Raw genomic sequence first — 20705 nt, forward strand, 5'->3', positions numbered from 1 at the left:
CCTATTCAAAAAGTCCCTTATTCCACCTGTCCTTAGACATGTCCTCCTTCGACTGCTGTATGTACAGTTCGACTACAGTAGCTACAAGCAGCACTCCTCCAGCTACTCGTACCGTAGTTACAGCCTAGCTATAAAGCTTGCGGATCTCTCGCTGGACAAGAGGAGTCAGATCCATACCCTCGATCCACTGCTCGAACCGGAACACGATTCGAGAAAATGCCGTTTGGGCCGAAGACCGAATGAAAACGATATCGGACATTTCCTCGTCGATATCGTCAGGGTTGAACTTGACGTCGGTCCAGCTCACAGGGGGCTTTCGCAGCAGCTCGTCTAGAGCAACCATGGACTGGCACAAAGTGTCCAGAATCTCGGGAATGGTTCTCTGCACGCTTCCATACCGGTCCTCGTCGATGGAGTGGAAGACTAGGAATGACAGAGCCATGATGGCGTTGCAAGTGAGTAATGGCTCAGGCACAATTCGCTTACATCGTCTCTGGATGGTCTGTCTGAAAGGAGCGCCAATTGGAAGTCTGAGGAGCTGAATCATCTGGGTCTGGTAGCCGCCCAGAAGCTCGGTGAACGTCTTGAAGAGCTCAGACACAGACTCGGAAAATTGGTTGGAAGTAGTAGCCTCCTTGTCTTGGAACACCTGAACCACCTTGGGGAAATCCGGTTTGGGGTTCTTGAAGATGTTGTCCCTTCTGATGACGATTTGGGGAGCCTCGGGACGGGCCGTAGACACCAGGTCGGCCTGCTGCTTGCCCTTGTAGTCAAAGGGGTTGGGCTTCGGCTTGGACTTGACTTTACCAATGGACGAATTGGCTGCCTCGGTCACAGCTACAATCTGTTTCTTGCACTCGGCGTATACCTCGACCCACATGCTCTGATCTCTGCTGAGATCTTCAAACATTTGGACTCGTCCCTGTGGAGAGAAGAGGGCCACGTAGAGCAGCTCCTGGAATGCCACCGATTGCGGGTAAACGTGCTTGGAGTCTCGCAGTCCCGATACCAAAGTTCCGTTTCTGTCGGGAGACGATTCACTGATTCCTTCGCCCTTGCGTAGAGGTCCCAGAGACATGTAGATGGAGAAGGTGGTGTTGACGAGATTCCACAGAAGCAACAGGATTGCTGAGGCGATGAAAGTGTCCATGACCAGCGAGAATCGTAGACCGGGATACACCTCGGGGGTCTGTGCCTTGTTGAGTCCGTACCAGTAGCCCGACAGTGACATAGTGATGTTCCAGATCTTGGTGCGGAAGCTGGGGTAGAACATGATGGGGTAGACGACCAGAGAGAAGCCCGCCGACAGAGTGCCTGCATTTTTGACAATGTCGGTCATCTGGTGCTTGAGTCTCTCCATGGGTCGAGCGGGTTCTTCGGTCACAGGCTGTACAATGAGCTTGTCAATGTCCTTGGCGATGTGGAGCACCGACTGGGCCAGAGACAGAGCAATTGGGAACACCATCAGGTAAAGGGCATTCTCGTTTAGCATAGGCTGGGTCAACGGGGTAGCTCGGGTGGTGAAGGCCGAGTTCTCTGTCGACATGGCCTTGGTGTAGTAACCGAAGAACATGGATGCTGACAGCATGTATGCTGCGAAGGTGACGACAAACGTGGTTGAGAAGATACGATCACAGATCTCAGCAGCCAGTGACAGGTACGGCAGCTCCCGTATGTGCAGGTCGGCCTTTCTCATGATGACGACCGGCAACAGACCCAGTAGTAGCCAAGAGGCTCGTAGAGGTAACAGGCACCACCACCATGAGGAGTCATCTGACGACGCCAACACCCGTCGTAGCACCTCAATCACAATTCCAATCAGATAGCAAAGCGTGAACAGCAGCCGATACATGTTGCCAAATCTGTATTTCATCACCAGCGTCATGAGACTGTGGTATGGGATGGGTTCCGACCGGGCACTAGGCACCGGCATCATTCGCGATACGCTGACCATGTGGTGTGTGTATTGTGAGTTGTGTGTGTGAGTATGTGTCGGTAATCGTTTCTTCTAGTTTGGATGATGCAGATTCGTTAGTAGTAGCGGTGGTTGCGGCGGTTATGTGGTTGTTTTGGTTCACTTCTTGATCTCGCAAGCTTCCAGAATCTTTTTCAGAGGCTATCCAAACATGCAGAAACAACAATGCAGAAAGCTTGAGTAACAATCAGTGGATGGAGACAGGTTAGAGGAGAATACTTGGTGGGCGGGAGGGGGAGGGAGTGGGAAGGTGAATGGAGTAATTGCAGTTGATTTATATTGGTCGGTTGATTCATTGTCTTATTAGTTTTCTCGGCGACCCTGAAACTGCCACCTCCCACAATTTATTTATATATAGTTTCGGCAACCTCTCACACGTTATTTACAGTACTTGTATATTCAGACTACCAACTAAATCACAACTAATATCCCAACAGCGCTTACTTATCCCTTGCCCCCTCCAACGCCGCCAACTCCACTTATTGACGCTGAAGAGATACATTTTTTGCTTTATATGAAACATCGCTCCTTTATCTATCCAATTATATCCTTCTTTTTGTTACACCATTTCGGGAAGATCGAAATAGCTACCCCTAGCTGACTTCTTCTCTCAACAAATTTACATCTAAAGCTAAGTAACTAAAGTTGGTGACTAAGAAGTGGAAGTCCTTATATAGGCAAGTAGGTGCTGTACGTAAGCAGATTCTTCACTGGTGATGTTACCGCATTGTGAAGAGCAATATCTACGTCTCCCGGTCACGTGCCATGTTGTAGGGGCAATCTACGCCCGCCGCGTTCTCACAGCAAGCTTGAATTTGTAATCGAGAGAGCGTTTCGCGTGTGGACGTGTTGACACTAAAACTGTAAAATTCAAGACTGAACCAGGAACACCTCAAGAGTATTATTTAGAAGATTATAAGGGCGGTGACAAAGCTGAAGCAATGCTAATGCTCATTATTCATGTCTAACTTGCTCTTGTTTTCTCCTCACCCACCATCTTCACGCCCTCCGTACCATATCTTGCTCTCCTCTAAGACTGCATTTTTAGCTGCTTACTCTGATCATAACATTGCAGGTATTTTTCCTGCATCGACATAGACGCGTCACACCAGAGAAGTTCACCTGCAAGGATACCTGCTTTTTCGTTGTAAGAAAAAAGTGCCTGACAAAAACTACTTCCTCAGTGACAAGCATCTGATCGTAACGAAACGACTTCGTTTCCGCCGGTACCACAACACTAACCACCTTGTTTCCTAATTGCATCAAAAAACGCCACCCGCTCTACTAGCAATGCCACAGTTCGGAGACCACTACGCGCTGCCTGATCCACCCAAAGCCATCACCACGGGCTCTGGGGGCGCCCCCAACATTCCTTACTCGCGCAGCGAGGAGCGACAGGTGTCTGATCTGCTCAAACACAACCTGGGCCCCGAATTTGTCTCCAAACGGCCCAGTCCGGGAGGTCGAAGCGTGCACTACTTGGAGGGCTGGAAGGTGTTCAATCTGGCCAACGAGATCTTCGGCTTCAACGGTTGGCGGTCGCAGATCATCAAGCTGGAGGTCGACTACTGCGACCAGAACCCCGACACAAAGCGATGGGACGTGGGCGTCTATGCTATTGTTCGTGTCCATCTCAAGGACGGCACCTATCGGGAAGACACGGGGTCCGGCAATGTCGAGAACTGCCCCAAGCGAGACATGGCGCTCAACAAGTCGCGCAAGGAGGCTGTGACGGATGCATTTAAGCGAGCCATGCGTCAGTTTGGCCCCTCTCTGGGCAACTGTCTGTACGACTCGGAATACCTGAGCAAGCTCAAGACGGTGCGATCTGCCAAGTACACGTTTGATGAGAATAATCTGATTCGAAAGCCAGAATTTGTCATCAAGCGTGATATCAAGCAGGAGCAGGCCACTGCTGCCAACATTACTGCATCTACATCCACATCCACCACCTCGCATAATCAGGATCCTCCTGCTCCAGCCCCTGCCCCTGCCCCTCCTGCGCCTTCCGTCAGCCTCCACGGTCATTCAAACACATCCAGCAACCGCAGCAAGGCCGTGTCCATAGAGGCCATGTGCGAGGGCATCGACTACTCATTTGACGACGACGATCTCGACCTCGACTCCCTAGTGCCCCAGCTCAAGGCCGGACGCAACCCTTCGCCCTCCATCTCCGCTGAGGACTTTGACGAAGACCTGCCCATTTCGGCTGAGGCAATGGAGGAGGACGGATCGCCTATCCCCGTGGGCTTCTTCAAGGCCAGCGTTGCGGCAGATATCAACAAGGGCAGTCCCATTTCACAGAATGCCGCGTTTGACATCAACATCCAAAGTCCTTCCATTAAGCGCACCTTGGAGCATAATAGGAGTGTGCCTATTGCCAAACCACGTCCTCCCATGCACCCCAAGTCCACCAACATTCCCCCCAGCCCATTGTCCAAGCCGTTAGTGAATCCTGTGAAGCCCGAGTTTACCACCCCTGTTGCCAAAAAGCACAAAATTAACGAAAATGATGAATAGAAAACGAGGGATGGACAGATGGAGGGTGTATATTAGCTTCTATCAATTTGCATATGAATGGTGTACAGTCAGAGTAGCAAGTGAATTTCAAGTGTGCTGTATGTAGTCGTCCTGTACCGCTGTAGGCGACTGGACCAATAGGGATGGTGTTGTTCTGATGTCCAGAGCTACAGTAAGCGTCGTAGTTAGTTTTATTGGCCTCCAATTAATGTGTCGCGTTTTACTGTACAGATACTGGTGACTGTACTTGGCCTTCCAGTGTGCTGTGATTTACTTGCTCATTGTTTTGTTGTCATTGTCACCATCCGTTGTATTAATTTACCAGTGTTGTGGCAAGGCACTATCAACTATTTCACCTAATAATAACCCATCCATAATCTATAATCGGAGAGTCACGTCGTTCATCCAGTCTCTCTCCACTATAATTTTGTTACGTAACATTTTTGTGATGCACATTAGTCTCTTAGTCGTCGTAGTACTCGTCGTCAGACTCCTCCACGAGCTGCTCAAAGTTGACCTTGTACCGGAGCAGAGCGCCGATACCACCAAAGCCCTGGACGAACTGGGCACCCTCGGAGGACCGGTCTGTGACAAACTCCAGCTGGGCGCCAAAGTCCTTGTAGTGCTCGGCTAGCCACTCGAGCAGAGGAATCTCGTCGACCACCTCCAGCTCGTTACCCTCCTTGTCGATCAGGTATTCCTCGGTGGGAGTTCCCTTCTTGATGTGCACAATGGTCTCCTCGCCATCGTTGTTCTTGAGAGTCATTCGCTGGATGTCAAGGTTCTCGTAGACAATGACAGTCTCGCAGGCTCCGAGATCCAGGGCCTTGAGAGTCTCGTCGTAGCCGTAACAGAACTTTCCAGAGTCCATGGAGATCTCGTCGAAGTACTGGGTCAGCAGCTTCTTCTCCTGAACGAACTTGACGTTGGACAGAGTCTCGGCAGACAGCTCGATGGCCTGGTTGAAGCCGTTCTCTCCTCCGTACGACACATCGACAGTCTTGATGACCTTAGCGTGCAGACGGTTGTCAAAGAGATCAGAGCCGTTCAGCTCGGTCTTGAAGTCGGCAGAACCGGCCAGAATCAGACCGTTGACGTTGACCTTGTCGTTTGTGATGAAGTTCTGGACAGCCACCTCGGCCACCTTTCGCACGTAGTTGTGTCGCTTTTCCTCTCGCAGTCGGGAGAATCGCAGCGCGGACTGACCACCACGACCATGCTTCTTGGGCAGATCAACGGTGAACTTGTGCAGAACCTCTCGGGTGTTTCCGGACAGAGTACCGAACAGGGCTCCGTTACCGTCCATGACAATGAAGCCAAACTTGGAGTCGGACTCCAGCAGCTCTGACAGAGCCTCGGTATGGAACTTGTTGTCACACAGGTAAAGAGAGGTGTTGATGGGCTTGAAGGGCTCGAAGTCAATGGACATCTTCTTCTCCTTGCCGTCGGCAGTAATCACGTCTCCACAGTAGATAACCAGACCGTTGGTGGGCACTCGGTTGTACAGCTTGAGACGCTGCTGAGTGGATGTGATAGCGGAGAGCACCGACTGTCGGTTGACTCGAGACTTGATGTTAGAGGCGGTTCCGTACTCATCGGTCAACATCTTGGAGTACTGTGGAATCTGGGTCTTGGGGGGCATGATGAGCGAGATCATGGAGGTTCCGTTACCTCGAGCGGCCTCGAGGTTCTTGATCAGCTTTCGCACCTTCCAGATCTCGATGTTCTTCTCGGCGTCGCTTGGTTCCACTTCCTTGGCCATTTTGTCGTCCCTTTTGTGTGTTGCAGAAAAAAAACTTGCACGCACGCGGTGAAAAATTAGAAGACGCTTGTTTGGGAAGTTGGATGATAGGGTTAGCAAGGACAGTACGAGCGCTGTAGATGTGGGTGCTATGGGTGCCACGTGTCTATTGTATGGTATTCTTGCGACTAAAATATCACACTTTGGCCGTTTATCCACTACTAACACCCATCTACGGTATCACCATCTTCACCTTTTCATCCCACTATTTAGAAACTCTGGTGGTGGGAGATACAGGAGGTACGGCGGCGGAGTAGGCTACTGTACAGTATAAGCTTGAGTGTTTCGATGAGATGAAAGCGGATGTCAAGAGTGAAGCTGTGTGAGTGTGGGACATAGATGGGTGTGAGCATTTGTGTTACGTCCCCTTTGTGGATACACTGCTGCTGATTCCATGTATATAAACCGCCACTTCCCCCCGCCATACTAGCACTCTTCAACGGCTATTTTTTTAGCCTTCTCGACTCGGTTTTTTCTCTCTCTCTCTCTCTCTCTCTCTCTATCAGTTTGTCTCACCCAAACACTGGATTCATGGCTGCCCGTTACCCTGCAGTGGCTGGTGAGCCCTTCCCCTTGCATGACGTGTCCTTGTAGGATACTGCACTGAATAGTGGGAGGCAGCTGGGTCACGTGTTCGGAAGTGTAGGGGTGCGGCTCAACGTTCTCTGACAGTTTGGCGTTGTATGGTAAAGCCGTGGTTTACAGTGATGATTATCCGTGGTTACAGTGATGATTGAGCATGACAGATATAGATTGACGAACACACTATGACCTGACGAAGCGCTCGGTCACGTGATGAGTATACAAGATATGTACTTGTACATTCACGAGTAAAATGTACTGTTCTTGTCCAATACTCACACATTCCACAGTTATATTGGGAACAGTTGCCAATGTTTTATACCTGACGAAAGGGCTGTGCATAGCATTCCTTAGGTTAGGTTGGTGTGGAAGCACAGCCGCCACGCCGCTGACGGAGTGGTCTGGGACGTGGCGATGGACACGTATCACATTGCTTAAAAGGCAACTAACAACACAGCAACCATAACTACGTCTCACACGGCCGGCAATGTCGCCACATTTACCACCCCTTCCATTTCTCGGATTATCTCCTTTCTCCTACACAGCTTGTAAACCCTGTTGCCAAAATTTGGGACCAAAGGTGCGCCCTTTGTATTGACTCTATCCAAAGCTGCACCACTCACCAGCAGGACAAATTCACTCACCACACATTTTTTTCACAGATGGACTCGGACAGTGAAAACGAACGGCCCACGCATCAGGAGCCCAAGGAGAAGTCGCGACGACCCCCCAACACGGCCTTCCGGCAGCAGCGGCTCAAGGCATGGCAGCCCATCTTCACTCCCAAGACGGTGCTGCCCCTGCTCCTGTGTATCACCGTCATTTTTGCGCCTCTTGGAGGAGCGCTGATTTACGGCAGTGACCAGGTCCAGGAGATCATCATCGACTACAGCCACTGCCATGAACAGGCGTCGACCACAGAGCCTAGAACCATGGATGACAAGTACATCACCACACACTTCAACGCCAAGGACGCCACCTCCAAGGTCCAGTGGCAGCTTCTGGACGGCACCGACGAGCAAAAGTCGCGTCGTTCATACAACGGAACCTGCAGACTCACGTTTGATGTGCCCCATGATATGGGTGCCCCCATTTACATGTACTACCGACTGACCAACTTCTACCAGAACCATCGACGATATGTGACGTCCTACAATGAGGACCAGCTGAACGGAAAGAACAAGAGTGCACATGATCTCAAAGACAAGAACGATTGCAAACCCCTGGTTTTAGACCGGGATGGAAAGCCATACTACCCCTGTGGACTGATCGCCAACTCCATGTTCAACGACACCTTCCATACTCCTGTGGCTCTTAACCCCTCTGGAAACCAGGGTAACGTGACTTACGACATGACCACCGATGGGATTGCCTGGGGAACCGACAAGAACCGATTCAAAAAGACTACATACAACGCCTCCCAGGTGACACCCCCTCCGTTCTGGGTCGAGAAGTTCCCCGACGGATACACCGAGGAGAACCTGCCCAACATTGCTGAATGGCAGGAGTTCCAGAACTGGATGCGAACTGCTGCCCTGCCCACCTTCTCAAAGCTCGTCATGCGACAGGATCACAACACTCTGACAGTCGGAACCTACTCTGTGGATGTGGACTTGTACTTCCCCGTTCTCCAGTATGACGGCACCAAGTCGCTTGTGCTGACCACACGAAGTGCCGTGGGAGGCCGAAACCCCTTCCTGGGCATTGCTTATGTTGTCGTTGCCGGTATTTGTGCCGTCGTCGGTCTGCTGTTCCTGGGTAAGCATCTGGTCAAGCCCCGAAGACTGGGTGACCATTCTTACCTGAGCTGGAACAACGAGAACTAAGGTATGGGGGATGAGATGACTTGGTGATCAGATTGGTAATCAGAACAATATGATTTGTATCAAGTCGCGAATGATGAGGAATGAGACTCTGTTCAACAGCCAAGACTCAGGGGCTGAGTCAGAGGACTCGTACGAGTACCACCCACTCAGCAACATTGCCTGTATGGAGGACTGACTGACAAGTGCTACAAGTATGAGCTCGGAGACATCCTGCCGACGCGGACTTGCTCCCAACTCGAGATATATAATATGTAAATGGATATTTTTGATAGTGTGATGGACGTTTGAAGGAGGGGTATGGGAGGCTATTGACGTGCCTGTAATGCGCATACTTGTACGATACTACTTGTAGGATAGAGCAATTTCAATCCAATCCAATACGAGTAATTAGTTTCTTCTTCGAAGTACAAGTATGCTGAGTTGTTGCGATACGATAGCAGTGACACGCGTAGTGTAGTCGGATGCGCCGCTATGAAGCTATATAAACACGTAGTTGCCCTATTTCTACTCGCGCGCCTCTCATCCGGGGTCGGTTGGTTTCATCCGGACTTTTATCCGGACAATGCGATACCCGTCACAGCTGTCGAGGACAAGAAACACATGCAGTCGTACCGTGCAAACAGCGTTTTGGGTTGGGGGACGTGCATGGCGACCGGGGCCGAGTCGGCCGCAGTGGTCTGCCGCGTCGGGTTTGTACACGCCTGAGAGGCACTAGGCGGCCCGTGGATTGGACCAAACGTCCTAGCAGGCAATTGAATCCGGGGACAAGAGCGGTATCTCCAGGTATGTATGTGTGTGTGACTCACTCAGCCACGACCGAAAATCATACTGCTCTCAATGAAAAAGGCTAATCCAACGTGTTTGTCCAGTGCAACAGCTATGGGCCGGCGTGGAGTCGGAAGATGTGCGAGCAAACTGAAATTGGGGAAGGGTTGGAATTAACTCTGGCCTGTGGAGATCGAACACGTCGGAGGGGGGGGAAACGCTTGAGGGTCTGTAGGCAGGAGGGGCGTTGGCGGTCACGTGACCCGGGGTGTTGTATATCATTCAATGCATCTCATTGAATTGAGTGTTTTAACACGACTTACTGCTGCTCGATCCGCCGCCGCCTCCATTCTAACAGGCTAGACCTGTTGTGCTGTTGTTGACTACCCCAGATGTATGTGCTGTGCTGTAGGTTGAGTTTTGGCTTTACAAGTGCCCCCTTTGTTTGGCAAAGGTTAAGCTCTTGTCTGCTGTAGGCTGTCTAACCGGTGGTTTGGTTTTTCACAAGGGAAAAAGGGAAAGTGAAAAGCAGCGGGTTCACCGGGGCCTCTCTCTTCCTCTCTTCTATATATATACCTAGGTGAGTACCCGTTTATTCTTCCTTTTCTTGTTTCCCCAGCCCAATTGAGAGGATCAAGACACACAATGCGAGCTTTCAGATCTGCCGCCAACTTCGGAGCTGCTTCTAACATCTACCGAAAGTCCTTCACCCCCGCTTCTATTGCCTCTAACCGATTTGTCTCTGCCAGAATGAGCTCCATCATGACCGACAACGCCCGACCTAACACCGACAAGGTTGTTCAGGACATTGCCGACTACATCCATGACTACAAGATCGACTCCTCCGTCGCCATGGAGACTGCTCGACTCTGTTTCCTTGACACTCTCGGCTGTGGTCTTGAGGGTCTCAAGTACCAGCAGTGTGCCAACATTGTTGGCCCCGTTGTTCCCGGCACCATTGTGCCCAACGGAACCAAGGTCCCCGGTACCGACTACCAGGTTGACCCCGTCCGAGGTGCCTTCAACATTGGTACCATCATCCGATGGCTCGATTTCAACGACTGCTGGCTCGCCGCCGAGTGGGGACACCCCTCCGATAACCTTGGCGGTATCCTTGCCGTTGCCGACTGGCAGACTCGATCCGCCAAGGCCGGTCTTGAGGGCAAGGTCTTCAAGGTCAAGGATGTCCTCGAGGGCATGATCAAGGCCCACGAGATTCAGGGAGGTCTCGCCATCGAGAACTCTTTCAACCGAGTCGGTCTCGACCACGTTGTTCTCGTTAAGATCGCCTCTACTGCCGTTGTCTCCGGCATGCTCGGCCTCTCTCGAGAGCAGACCGCTGATGCCATCTCTCAGGCCTTTGTCGACGGTCAGTCTCTCCGAACCTACCGACACGCCCCCAACACCATGTCTCGAAAGTCTTGGGCTGCCGGTGATGCCACCTCTCGAGCCGTTAACCTGGCTCTGCTCGTCAAGAAGGGTGAGGGAGGTATGCCCTCTATCCTGACCGCCAAGACCTGGGGTTTCTACGATGTCCTCTTTGGCGGCAAGGAGTTCAAGTTCCAGCGACCTTACGGCTCCTACGTCATGGAGAACGTTCTCTTCAAGATCTCTTTCCCCGCTGAGTTCCACGCCCAGACCGCCTGCGAGTCTGCCATGCTGCTCCACGAGGAGCTCAAGAAGCTTGGCAAGACCTCCGATGACATTGCCTCCATCAAGATCCGAACCCAGGAGGCCGCCATGCGAATCATCGACAAGAAGGGTCCCCTGCACAACTACGCTGACCGAGACCACTGCATCCAGTACATGGTTGCTATTCCTCTCATCCACGGCCGACTTACCGCTGACGACTACACTGACGAGATCGCCTCCGACCCCCGAATTGACGCCCTCCGAGAGAAGATGGAGTGTGTTGAGGACAAGCGATTCTCCGAGGAGTACCACGCCCCCGACAAGCGATACATCGGTAACGCCATCGAGATCACTCTCAAGGACGGCACCGTGCTCGACGAGATCGAGGTCAACTACCCCATTGGCCACCGACAGCGACGAGAGGAGGGTACCCCCGTTCTCCTTGAGAAGTTTGCTCGACATCTCCGTGGACGATTCCCTGAGGGACAGGTTGAGAAGATTCTCGCTGCCTCTAACCAGGATATTGTCAACATGGACATTGACGAGTACGTTGACCTTTACGTCAAGAAGGACTAATTTAGTCATGTGTTGAATTAGTTAATGATTATGAGTTGTTATTTAATGAGGTGCGAGACACTGTCGAGCATCAAGTGTACGAGATACAGGAACGTAGTCGGGATGTCTTTGTATTATACATGTGCTGTAGTCACATCCTTATGTATAGAACACAAGTAGGAGTAATAGATATACACTATGAAGACACAATTCTCCCAGAATTGAAGTGCCCTTCCACATGTGAGTACGTCTCGCAACATGATCATTCCTTGCTGATGATTCAGCTCAGCCCTACACTTCAAACTGTAACAGAGTCCAACAAAAACCAACTATACTCCTAATAAATTGCACTCAAGGCTGGAGCAGTGATTTGAGAGAAACTGAGACTTAACACTATAGCCTGTTTTTGATACAGCATATTTCCTTTCTACAGGGCTCAGGATATCCCCTGATGTTTCTCTCATCTCCCTGACATGTCTTTAGAGCACTGAACTAAGATCCCCAGGTGAAGATTTTCCCCCTTATAAACAAACTCCTAACTAAAGTACAAGCAGTAGCTAAACAGTACAGTAAGTCGAAAATATGAAATTTGACGATCACAAGGAATCCAGCCATAGTAACCACCATGGCAATAATTATGTGCAAACACGAGTGAATTGCCATTGATATACCGTAGTTAGGATCACATATAGCCCCGCTCAGTTCAACATGTGCAAAGTAAACGCATGGAGTGGTATCTCTAGCTCATTCATGAGCATCTGGTTATTGTAAACTGCTGGCTTCGTTGCTGGCAACTGTATCGATAAACTCCTCCAGGCCAATCACAAAGTCATGGGAATTATCCCATCAGAAGAAAAGGGTCAGCGACTAGCTGTGGCTTTCTCCGAGGCTATCAAGTCCGGACAACTGGTTTTTGAGACGGTTTCCGACGTTCGATCTGAAGAGGGTTCAAGACTCGGCTTCAAAAGCATCAAATACGTGCTCCATACCGCCTCTCCTTCACCTTTCAATGTCGAGGACCCCGTCAAGGATCTACTGAGCCTTCCGTCAACAGAACTCTGACTGTTCTCAAGGTCGTCATCGTCAAGCAATACCTACGCTCCCCACGTGGAAATCACCTCATCGTTCGCAGCCATGCTCAACAAGAACGAGGCTAACGATTATTCCTCCTTGGTAACCGAGGAGTCGTGGATTCCCGTGGCATGGGGAGAAGCTTCTCATAAGGACAACGCTTTTGTATCCTACATGGGCTCCAAGAAGTATGCAGGGAAGGTGGCCTGGGGATTCATAAAGTCTGAGAAGCCCTCGTTTGGCCTTACCACCGTCAACCCCGGCTACGTGTTTGGTAGTGGTATTGCTCTAGACGCGAAGTCTCCCAACTCCACCACTAATGGGACCATCATTCAGGGTCACTTGTCTACCACACCCGGGCAAGATACGTCCGAGGGTCAGAGCTCATGTGTCTGCCATCCCCAGAACCTCGACAACCAGCGACTTATGCCGTGTGTCTCCAAGTTGTGCAACCAGGATTTGCGGGATACAGTAAACAAAGAGGTTCCCGATCTCAAGGGCAAGACAATGAGTAAACCCGAAAGGTGCTAGACAATGATTGGGTTAGTTTAGACAAGACTGTGAAGGATTTTGTCGAGGATTTTGTCGAGCAGTGGCTGTTGTTTCAGGTCTGAGTGGTCCCGAAGCTTTGAGAGTAGAGCTCGAAGAACCAGACCCATCGCCGCATACAAGTATGAGCAGAAGCACAGAACATTCACAGTAGTAGCTGAGTTTTAGTGAAGTAATCATATGGAAATGGGGCTTGTAATATATCAAGTATGTCGTTAATAGCAACTTTCTGCAATAATCTAAGCAAGTAGTACTTGAGTATTCAAGAGATCAACTACTGTGCGTGCGACTGGTAGTTGGAGAGGCTTTTATTCCAGTGCTTAATTTAGATCAGTTTTATTTCACTGTATTTCACTCCCTCAACCCACGTCGTATCTGTCATATAAAGTTTTCGACAGTCCGTTACAGTAATTGCGATGGAGAGACTCTTCTGAGCAACCATCTTTTGGCACAGCAACAGGAGCTGTAGTATGTAGCAATAGCCGTGAGATAAGTGCGCCAAATACCTTCAAATGCGCCAGGCAACCTTCCATCTTTATACATACACTACACAGCATTGCTTCAAAGTCTCACCTCACGTGCCCCGCAACACCACCCGCTGCAACCTAACCACTTTTGAGGTTGGGACCTATTATCGCAGGCGCAGCATTATGAGACTCCCTCTCTCCTCCTCATCAACAGGAAAAGAAATACAACAAAGACAATGTCACGAGCCCGACGAGTAGCCAGAGAGATGGAGGATGTGCGGTCCGACTCCGAAGCCGGCATCACCATCCAGGCCATCAACGATGCCGACATCTCCCATCTGAAGGGCACCTTCCACGGGCCTCCCGGCACTCCCTACCAGGGCGGCACTTTTGTGGTCGATATCCAGATCCCCAATGATTGTGAGTAAAGAGAGCCACACAGACAATGTGGCCATGTCTGCCGCTGCCGAACTAACACAGACCCCTTCAAGCCTCCTCGAATGAAGTTTGACACTCGCATTTACCACCCCAACATTTCGTCGCAGACCGGCGCCATCTGTCTCGACATTCTCAAGGACGCATGGTCGCCTGTCTTCACGCTCAAATCGTCGCTTATCTCGCTGCAGTCGCTGCTGCAATCTGCCGAGCCCAACGACCCCCAGGATGCTGAGGTGGCCAAGATCTATCTCACCGACAAGGCCGCTTTTGAGCGTACTGCAGCAGAATGGACAGCCCAGTACGCCGGTGGCAACGCTGGAGGAGATCAAGACGAGATCGCACGCCTTGGCCTGGATCGAGACGCCGTTGAGGGATTCGCCAGCATGGGTTTTGGCAAAGACAAGATCATCGCCGTGTTCAAAAAGCTGCAAATCAAGAAGCCTCAGTCTCAAGAGGACGAGCAGAGAGTGGTCGAGGAGCTTCTGAACTAGGCTGTTAATTTATATGCATAAGTCTTGATATCAGTGGGCGTATGAGTAGCACACAGTACAAGTAGATTTATTTGTAGATGTGGCGTCATGGCGTCATGGTTGCAATGTATTGAAGGGTGTGATTTAGTAATGGGTAAGTAACGACTGTTAGTCACTACAAATTTGCTTCTATTAGTACTGTAGCAGTAACCAGGTCTCATAACCTCAGCGTTAACTTCTATTGGTATAGTAGCTTGCTCGCTTAATGCTTACTCATCTCTACCATGGTGCCTAGAACATTCCATGGGACATTTTGCACAATAATGTATGAATCGACAAAAAAAGGGGTCACGTGGTGGTAGTAGCAAAGGGTGGCAAACACACCTCACCCGAAAAATCGTCTGGATCCGTACTCTGATTACTTGTACGCACGTCTGATCGTGTACTCACTTGCAGTACTTATCACAGTTACCCGGCACTGAATTGTGTGTGCCTAAGGGAACACACAACTCAAAACCACAGTGGCCAAGCCAGAGAGGTTCCAGCACTTACAAACTCATACAACACAACACATTCATCATGGTGAGTATAGCGCGGTTTCTGCGCTTGGAGGGCAATGGATGGTGGCCAAACGGTTGCCACGACACGCCGATTGTCACAAAATCCGGTTTTGATCCAATTCTCGCAAGGTGGCGAATGACCACTACAATCAGTACTAACCCCAGGGTAACCGACCATCACTCCCCGGAGACAAGAAGAAGGACGACAAGAAGAACGAGAAGCCCAAGTATGAGCCTCCCGTGAACACACGATCGCATCGAAAGAAGAAGAAGGGCCCCGAAAACGCCAACAAACTGCCCGGCGTGTACCCCACGACACGATGCAAGCTCAAGCTGCTCAAGATGGAGCGAATCAAGGATCATCTGCTGCTGGAGGAAGAGTTTGTGCAGAATCAGGAGCGTCTCAACCCGCTGGACGACAAGGTTGCCGAGGAGCGATCAAAGGTTGACACTCTGAGAGGTTCTCCCATGGGCGTGGGCACTCTGGAGGAGATCATCGACGACGATCATGCCATTGTCTCGTCCACTTCTGGCCCCGAGTACTACGTTTCGATCATGTCTTTTGTTGATAAGGATCTTCTAGAACCCGGCTGTTCTGTTTTGCTGCACCACAAGACTGTGTCTGTCGTTGGAGTGCTGCAAGACGATGCCGACCCCATGGTCTCGGTAATGAAGTTGGACAAGGCCCCCACAGAGTCGTATGCCGATATTGGAGGTCTGGAGTCGCAGATTCAGGAAATTAAGGAGTCCGTGGAGCTGCCACTCACACATCCAGAGCTCTATGAAGAGATGGGTATCAAACCCCCCAAGGGAGTCATTCTTTACGGCGCTCCCGGAACCGGAAAGACACTGCTGGCCAAGGCCGTCGCCAACCAGACTTCTGCTACATTTTTGCGAATCGTTGGATCCGAGCTGATCCAAAAGTACTTGGGAGACGGTCCCCGACTGTGTCGACAGATTTTCCAGATTGCCGCAGAACACGCACCGTCCATTGTTTTCATCGATGAGATTGACGCTATTGGAACCAAACGATACGAGTCGACGTCTGGCGGAGAGCGAGAGGTGCAGCGGACCATGCTGGAGCTTCTGAACCAGCTGGATGGATTCGACGACCGAGGAGACGTCAAGGTAATTATGGCTACAAACAAGATTGAGTCGCTGGACCCTGCACTGATTCGACCTGGTCGAATCGACCGAAAGATTCTGTTTGAGAATCCCGACTCCACCACCAAGCGAAAGATTATGGGCATCCACACCTCCAAGATGAACCTCAACGACGATGTTGATCTCGAGGAGTTTGTGTCTTCCAAGGATGAACTTTCTGGAGCCGACATCAAGGCCATGTGCACCGAGGCAGGTCTGCTTGCTCTGCGAGAGAGACGAATGCGGGTCACTGCTGAGGATTTCCGAACCGCTAAAGAGCGGGTCATGAAGAACAAGGTGGAGGAGAACCTTGAGGGTCTCTACCTGTAAGCATAGAAGCATTAACGTATGACTATAATAAATACATCAATGAGGTGGAGGTTGACGGGGACTTCTTCGTATACATACTAACATCTAACATCTACAGTAGATCGAATAACTTGCAACGGTACATGCCGTCATAGAAAGACGTTTGGTAGAAAATGCCTAATAGAGACAACACACATTCCAATACACAGACAGTTACAACCAGCAGCCACATTGTTATATAAATGTTTACCAAGTGAGCCTAACCAGTGGGTGTAAGTCATACATCATCATTCATTATTTAGTCATGATCCATGAAATGTTTATGCAATACGTTTCACAGTTCATTGGGTCAGCTTAAAACTTGTATTTGTTTTATTGATCCTGATCCTGGAGGAACTTGTAGATAACAGACATGTCCTTGCCCTGGTAGTTGTCTCCCTTCTCAATGTTTTGATAGACCTCGTAAGTCTTGTCAGCCACAAGCATGGAGGATCCAGACTGCTTGGCCACATCGATGGCCAGACCCAGGTCCTTTCGCATCAGGTTGATACCAAAGCCTCCAACGTAGTCTCGAGAAGAAGGAGTAGCGGGGTTGACACCTGGGACGGGGTTGTTCACCTCGGAGGACCAAGATCGACCGGAAGAGGAGTTGACAATGTCTGAGAAGAGCTTGAGGTCGCATCCAAGCTTCTCAGCAAGATGGAAAGCCTCAGCAGTGGCAACGTTAGTCACAGCCAACAGGTAGTTGTTGGCAAGCTTGGCAGCCAGACCCTGGCCCTGGGTGCCGCAGTTGACGATTCGGCCACCCATGAGCTTGAGCAGCTCCTCCACCTGCTTGTACACCTGCTGCTTGTCCTTGTTGCACCCGACCATGAAGGTGAGGGTGCCCTTCTCGGCTCCCACGACACCTCCGGAGACGGGGGCGTCCACAAAGGCAGCAGAGGCGTCCTTGTCGGTCACAAGCTTACCGCACTCAATTGACGTCTGAGTGTCAATGGTGGAGCAGTCGACAAAGATCTTGGAGGTCTTGTCTCCGAGGTTGTTGACCAGGTCGGTGTAGACTCCTCGGACATGGACGGGCTCAGGGAGCATTGTGAAGATGACATCGGACTTGCTGGCCACGTCCACGGCAGAGCCCAGCACCTCCAGCTGGGCGCCCTTGGGATCCTTGTCCTTGGCAATCTGTTCTAGAGCAGCCTTGTTCATGTCGAACACGTTGACCTTGGAGTCAGCGTCGACACCGGGCAGCTTCTTCTGCAAATTGAGGGCCATGGGCAGACCCATTCGACCCAGACCAATGAAGCCGTAGGACAGGTCCCGGGAGGCCCGCAGCGGTCGCAGGGCCTTGACGGAGCTTCTGAGAGTGGATGAGAGCATGCTGTGTATGTGTTAGGGTGGGTTTTGGTGTGTTGGAAAGGAGTGCCAGAAAAGAGATCGGTCTAGCTTTATCCTCTGGCCTGCGGCTCACCCCAGATTTGAACTTTGGGTTTGTCGGGCTAGTCTCGGGGCGCGTGTGGGGGAGATGCATCAATAACCGCATAATAGTGGTCCCACTGCAGGTGTTTGGAGGTGGAGCTGAAACTTTTATTTCCTAATATCGTATTCAAGCTGTCTCCAAAGGAGCATTCATCCTCGCAACTCCTCGGACTAGCTCCAAAAGGCATTTTTAGCCGCGTCTGCGTACAGGTAAGGGATCCCCCCCACATTATCCACCCAGCATTAGTCTTGCGTTATGTACACTCAACAGAGTTCGTCGATTGCCGCCGAAGCGGACATCTTCGTTGGGTGAGGGACCAGGCTTGTGGTATATTAATTGGAGAGGAGGGCCGAGAGGGTTGGCGAGAAGTTACAAATTGAACTAGGAGTACACATAGAATGATATACCTTCTACTTCTACTGACGGTCGTAGTCACAATACGTGCGTGTGCACAATACGTGCGTGTGTACATCTGAGTTATAACTTGCACTGGGTTGTCAGTGATGAACCCACAGTGTGATTATGTCCTGCCCAGTGTACAAGTACAGCACTATTATGGGTGTTGCACCCTATCCATCTATATACCCACCATGTTAGCCCCGTAAGTGAGATTGATTCCCTTCATGCGCTCCACAAGTACAGTACATAGTCATCGGCATGCATATTATATACCTACAGCATGTACAGTATGTACTGTAATAGTGGGAGATCCTACAGTATTTGTAGTGCTTTCTTGGTGGACATGCATACTTTGCACCAGTGTCGAAAATATCGTACTTGTACTTAACCACTTTTTGTACTTTTATAACGTGCGTCAAAGCCTCTTAATTGATGACGCTCCAGCTATTATTGGTGCACCTGAAGGTCACCAGGTTCAAGAACTACTCATTCACACCGTGATCAGAAGGTGATAGACATTGCCAAGGCTCTTGAATCTTCTCATTTCTCTCACCGACTCCAAAGGATCTCTTATCTGCAAGTGTACAATGCAACAGACTAGCGCCTGTTGTAGCCTGAAGCTTCTCAAACCATGCCAGCTACGCCAGCTTCAATTAATTACTCTAAACATGTGGCACCAATTACTTCTTGGCGGCCTGCTTCTGAGAAGTGGAGTTCTTGGGGAGCTCAGCGGTGTAGGGGATGAACTCGGGCTCGCCAGGAATGAACCGTCGCAGAACCTCGGGGACTCGCAGACCATCGTCGGTCTGGTAGTTCTCCAGAATGCAGCACAGGGCTCGCTCGGTGGCGCAAAGAGTGGAGTTGAGGCAGTGGACGTACTTCTTCTCTCGCTCGTTCTGCTTCTTGATGCCGCATCGGATCTCAAGGTTTCGGGACTGGTAATCGGTACAGTTGGAGCAAGAAACAAGCTCCTTGTACTCCTGCTGGAAGGGGAACCAAGCCTCGAGATCATACTTCTTGGCGGCGGCGTTGTTCAGCTCGCCGGAGACAATGGACACAACTCGGTAGGGAAGACCCAGAGACTTGTAGAACTCCTCGGAGGCATCAATCATTCGGTCAAACTCCTCCCACGACTTTTCGGGGTCGGTGATGCAGAACTGCTCAATCTTCTCAAACTGGTGGACTCGGAAGATTCCCCAGGCGTCCTTGCCGTGAGAGCCAGCCTCACGTCGGAAACAGGTGGAGTAGCCAGCGTATCGTCGGGGTAGCTGCTCCTCGGGTCGCTCGAACCACTCATTGGCGTGGTAGGCAGAAATGGGCTGCTCGGAGGTGGCAATCAGGTACTTTTCGTCCTGGCCATCCATGACCTTGTACAGCTCCTCGTCGAACTGCGACAGCTGGGCGGTTCGGGCCATGACGTCCTTGTTCATCATCATGGGAGCCTGCAGAGGCACGTAGCCTCGCTTAGTAAGGAAGTCCAGACCGTAGTTGATCAGAGCCTGGTTGAGGAAGACTCCGTAAGACTTGAGGAAGTAGCCTCGGTGGCCGACAATCTTGGTTCCTCGCTCGGGATCGTAACCATCGAGTCGGGTAAGAACCTCGTGGTGAGAAAGCTTGCCCTTGACAGCGGGGTCGAAGCCGTCGTTGGCAAAGGTTCGAATGATGGCATTGTTGTCCTCGTTATCGGAAACAACAACAGACTCATGGACAAGGTTACCAACGGTGTTGACCTTGGCCCGGAGGGCAGAATCCTGCTCCTGCTCCTGCTTAGTGAGCTCGGCTTTCTTGGCGACGACATTGTCCTTCTCCTTGAGCAGCTCGCTGGCGTCCTCCTTAGCCTTGAACTTGAGACCGATGGCCTTCTGGATCTTGTTCTGCTCCTTGTTGAGCTCGTCCAGGTCGAATCGGGTCTTGGTCCAGGCCTTGTAGTCGGCGATGATCTCGTCGACAATCTCGACGGGGTCGCCTCGCGCCTTCTGCGACACTCGGATGGCCTCGGGGTTGCCGCCCTTCTCCTCAAGGAACTGGATGATGTCGAGCATTTTTCAAAAGATGTGTGTTTAACGTGACGTGGAGTGTCAAGCTTTCAAAAAGGGTGTACCAACTGAACTTACATATTTTCACTTTGACTTTTTTCAGCTGGGAGTTGTTCCAGAGTGAGAGTGT

The 20705-nt window shown here is 50.9% G+C and overlaps 10 protein-coding genes across 10 annotated transcripts; 6 read left to right on the forward strand and 4 right to left on the reverse strand.

Moving 5' to 3' along the window:
* Positions 1–124: 124 nt before the first annotated feature.
* YALI1_F03722g (uncharacterized protein) lies at positions 125–1954 on the reverse strand (the record flags this gene model as incomplete). Its single annotated transcript, XM_504904.3, has 1 exon — positions 125–1954. One exon carries the CDS (start codon positions 1952–1954, stop codon positions 125–127), a length of 1830 nt encoding a protein of 609 aa, XP_504904.3.
* Positions 1955–3265: 1311 nt separating this feature from the next.
* On the forward strand, positions 3266–4495 carry YALI1_F03735g (uncharacterized protein; the record flags this gene model as incomplete). The annotated part of the gene is made up of 1 exon (XM_504905.1): positions 3266–4495. The coding sequence occupies one exon, from the start codon at positions 3266–3268 to the stop codon at positions 4493–4495; it is 1230 nt and encodes a 409-aa protein (XP_504905.1).
* Positions 4496–4958: 463 nt separating this feature from the next.
* On the reverse strand, positions 4959–6257 carry YALI1_F03765g (uncharacterized protein; the record flags this gene model as incomplete). Its single annotated transcript, XM_504906.3, has 1 exon — positions 4959–6257. The coding sequence occupies one exon, from the start codon at positions 6255–6257 to the stop codon at positions 4959–4961; it is 1299 nt and encodes a 432-aa protein (XP_504906.1).
* A 1283-nt stretch (positions 6258–7540) lies between these two features.
* On the forward strand, positions 7541–8704 carry YALI1_F03778g (uncharacterized protein; the record flags this gene model as incomplete). Its single annotated transcript, XM_504907.3, has 1 exon — positions 7541–8704. The coding sequence occupies one exon, from the start codon at positions 7541–7543 to the stop codon at positions 8702–8704; it is 1164 nt and encodes a 387-aa protein (XP_504907.1).
* A 1410-nt stretch (positions 8705–10114) lies between these two features.
* YALI1_F03803g (uncharacterized protein) lies at positions 10115–11677 on the forward strand (the record flags this gene model as incomplete). Its single annotated transcript, XM_504908.3, has 1 exon — positions 10115–11677. The coding sequence occupies one exon, from the start codon at positions 10115–10117 to the stop codon at positions 11675–11677; it is 1563 nt and encodes a 520-aa protein (XP_504908.1).
* Positions 11678–12790: 1113 nt separating this feature from the next.
* On the forward strand, positions 12791–13258 carry YALI1_F03830g (uncharacterized protein; the record flags this gene model as incomplete). Its single annotated transcript, XM_066094437.2, has 1 exon — positions 12791–13258. The coding sequence occupies one exon, from the start codon at positions 12791–12793 to the stop codon at positions 13256–13258; it is 468 nt and encodes a 155-aa protein (XP_065950509.2).
* Positions 13259–13979: 721 nt separating this feature from the next.
* Positions 13980–14672, forward strand: YALI1_F03842g (uncharacterized protein; the record flags this gene model as incomplete). The annotated part of the gene is made up of 2 exons (XM_504909.3): positions 13980–14163; positions 14224–14672. The coding sequence occupies 2 exons, from the start codon at positions 13980–13982 to the stop codon at positions 14670–14672; spliced, it is 633 nt and encodes a 210-aa protein (XP_504909.3).
* A 558-nt stretch (positions 14673–15230) lies between these two features.
* On the forward strand, positions 15231–16684 carry YALI1_F03855g (uncharacterized protein; the record flags this gene model as incomplete). The annotated part of the gene is made up of 2 exons (XM_504910.3): positions 15231–15233; positions 15377–16684. 2 exons carry the CDS (start codon positions 15231–15233, stop codon positions 16682–16684), a joined length of 1311 nt encoding a protein of 436 aa, XP_504910.1.
* Positions 16685–17035: 351 nt separating this feature from the next.
* On the reverse strand, positions 17036–18040 carry YALI1_F03883g (uncharacterized protein; the record flags this gene model as incomplete). Its single annotated transcript, XM_504911.3, has 1 exon — positions 17036–18040. One exon carries the CDS (start codon positions 18038–18040, stop codon positions 17036–17038), a length of 1005 nt encoding a protein of 334 aa, XP_504911.1.
* Positions 18041–19219: 1179 nt separating this feature from the next.
* On the reverse strand, positions 19220–20581 carry YALI1_F03908g (uncharacterized protein; the record flags this gene model as incomplete). The annotated part of the gene is made up of 1 exon (XM_504912.3): positions 19220–20581. The coding sequence occupies one exon, from the start codon at positions 20579–20581 to the stop codon at positions 19220–19222; it is 1362 nt and encodes a 453-aa protein (XP_504912.1).
* Between the last annotated feature and the right edge of the window lie 124 nt (positions 20582–20705).

This window comes from Yarrowia lipolytica, chromosome 1F, assembly GCF_001761485.1.
Source record: "Yarrowia lipolytica chromosome 1F, complete sequence".
NCBI classification, from domain to species: domain Eukaryota; kingdom Fungi; phylum Ascomycota; class Dipodascomycetes; order Dipodascales; genus Yarrowia; species Yarrowia lipolytica.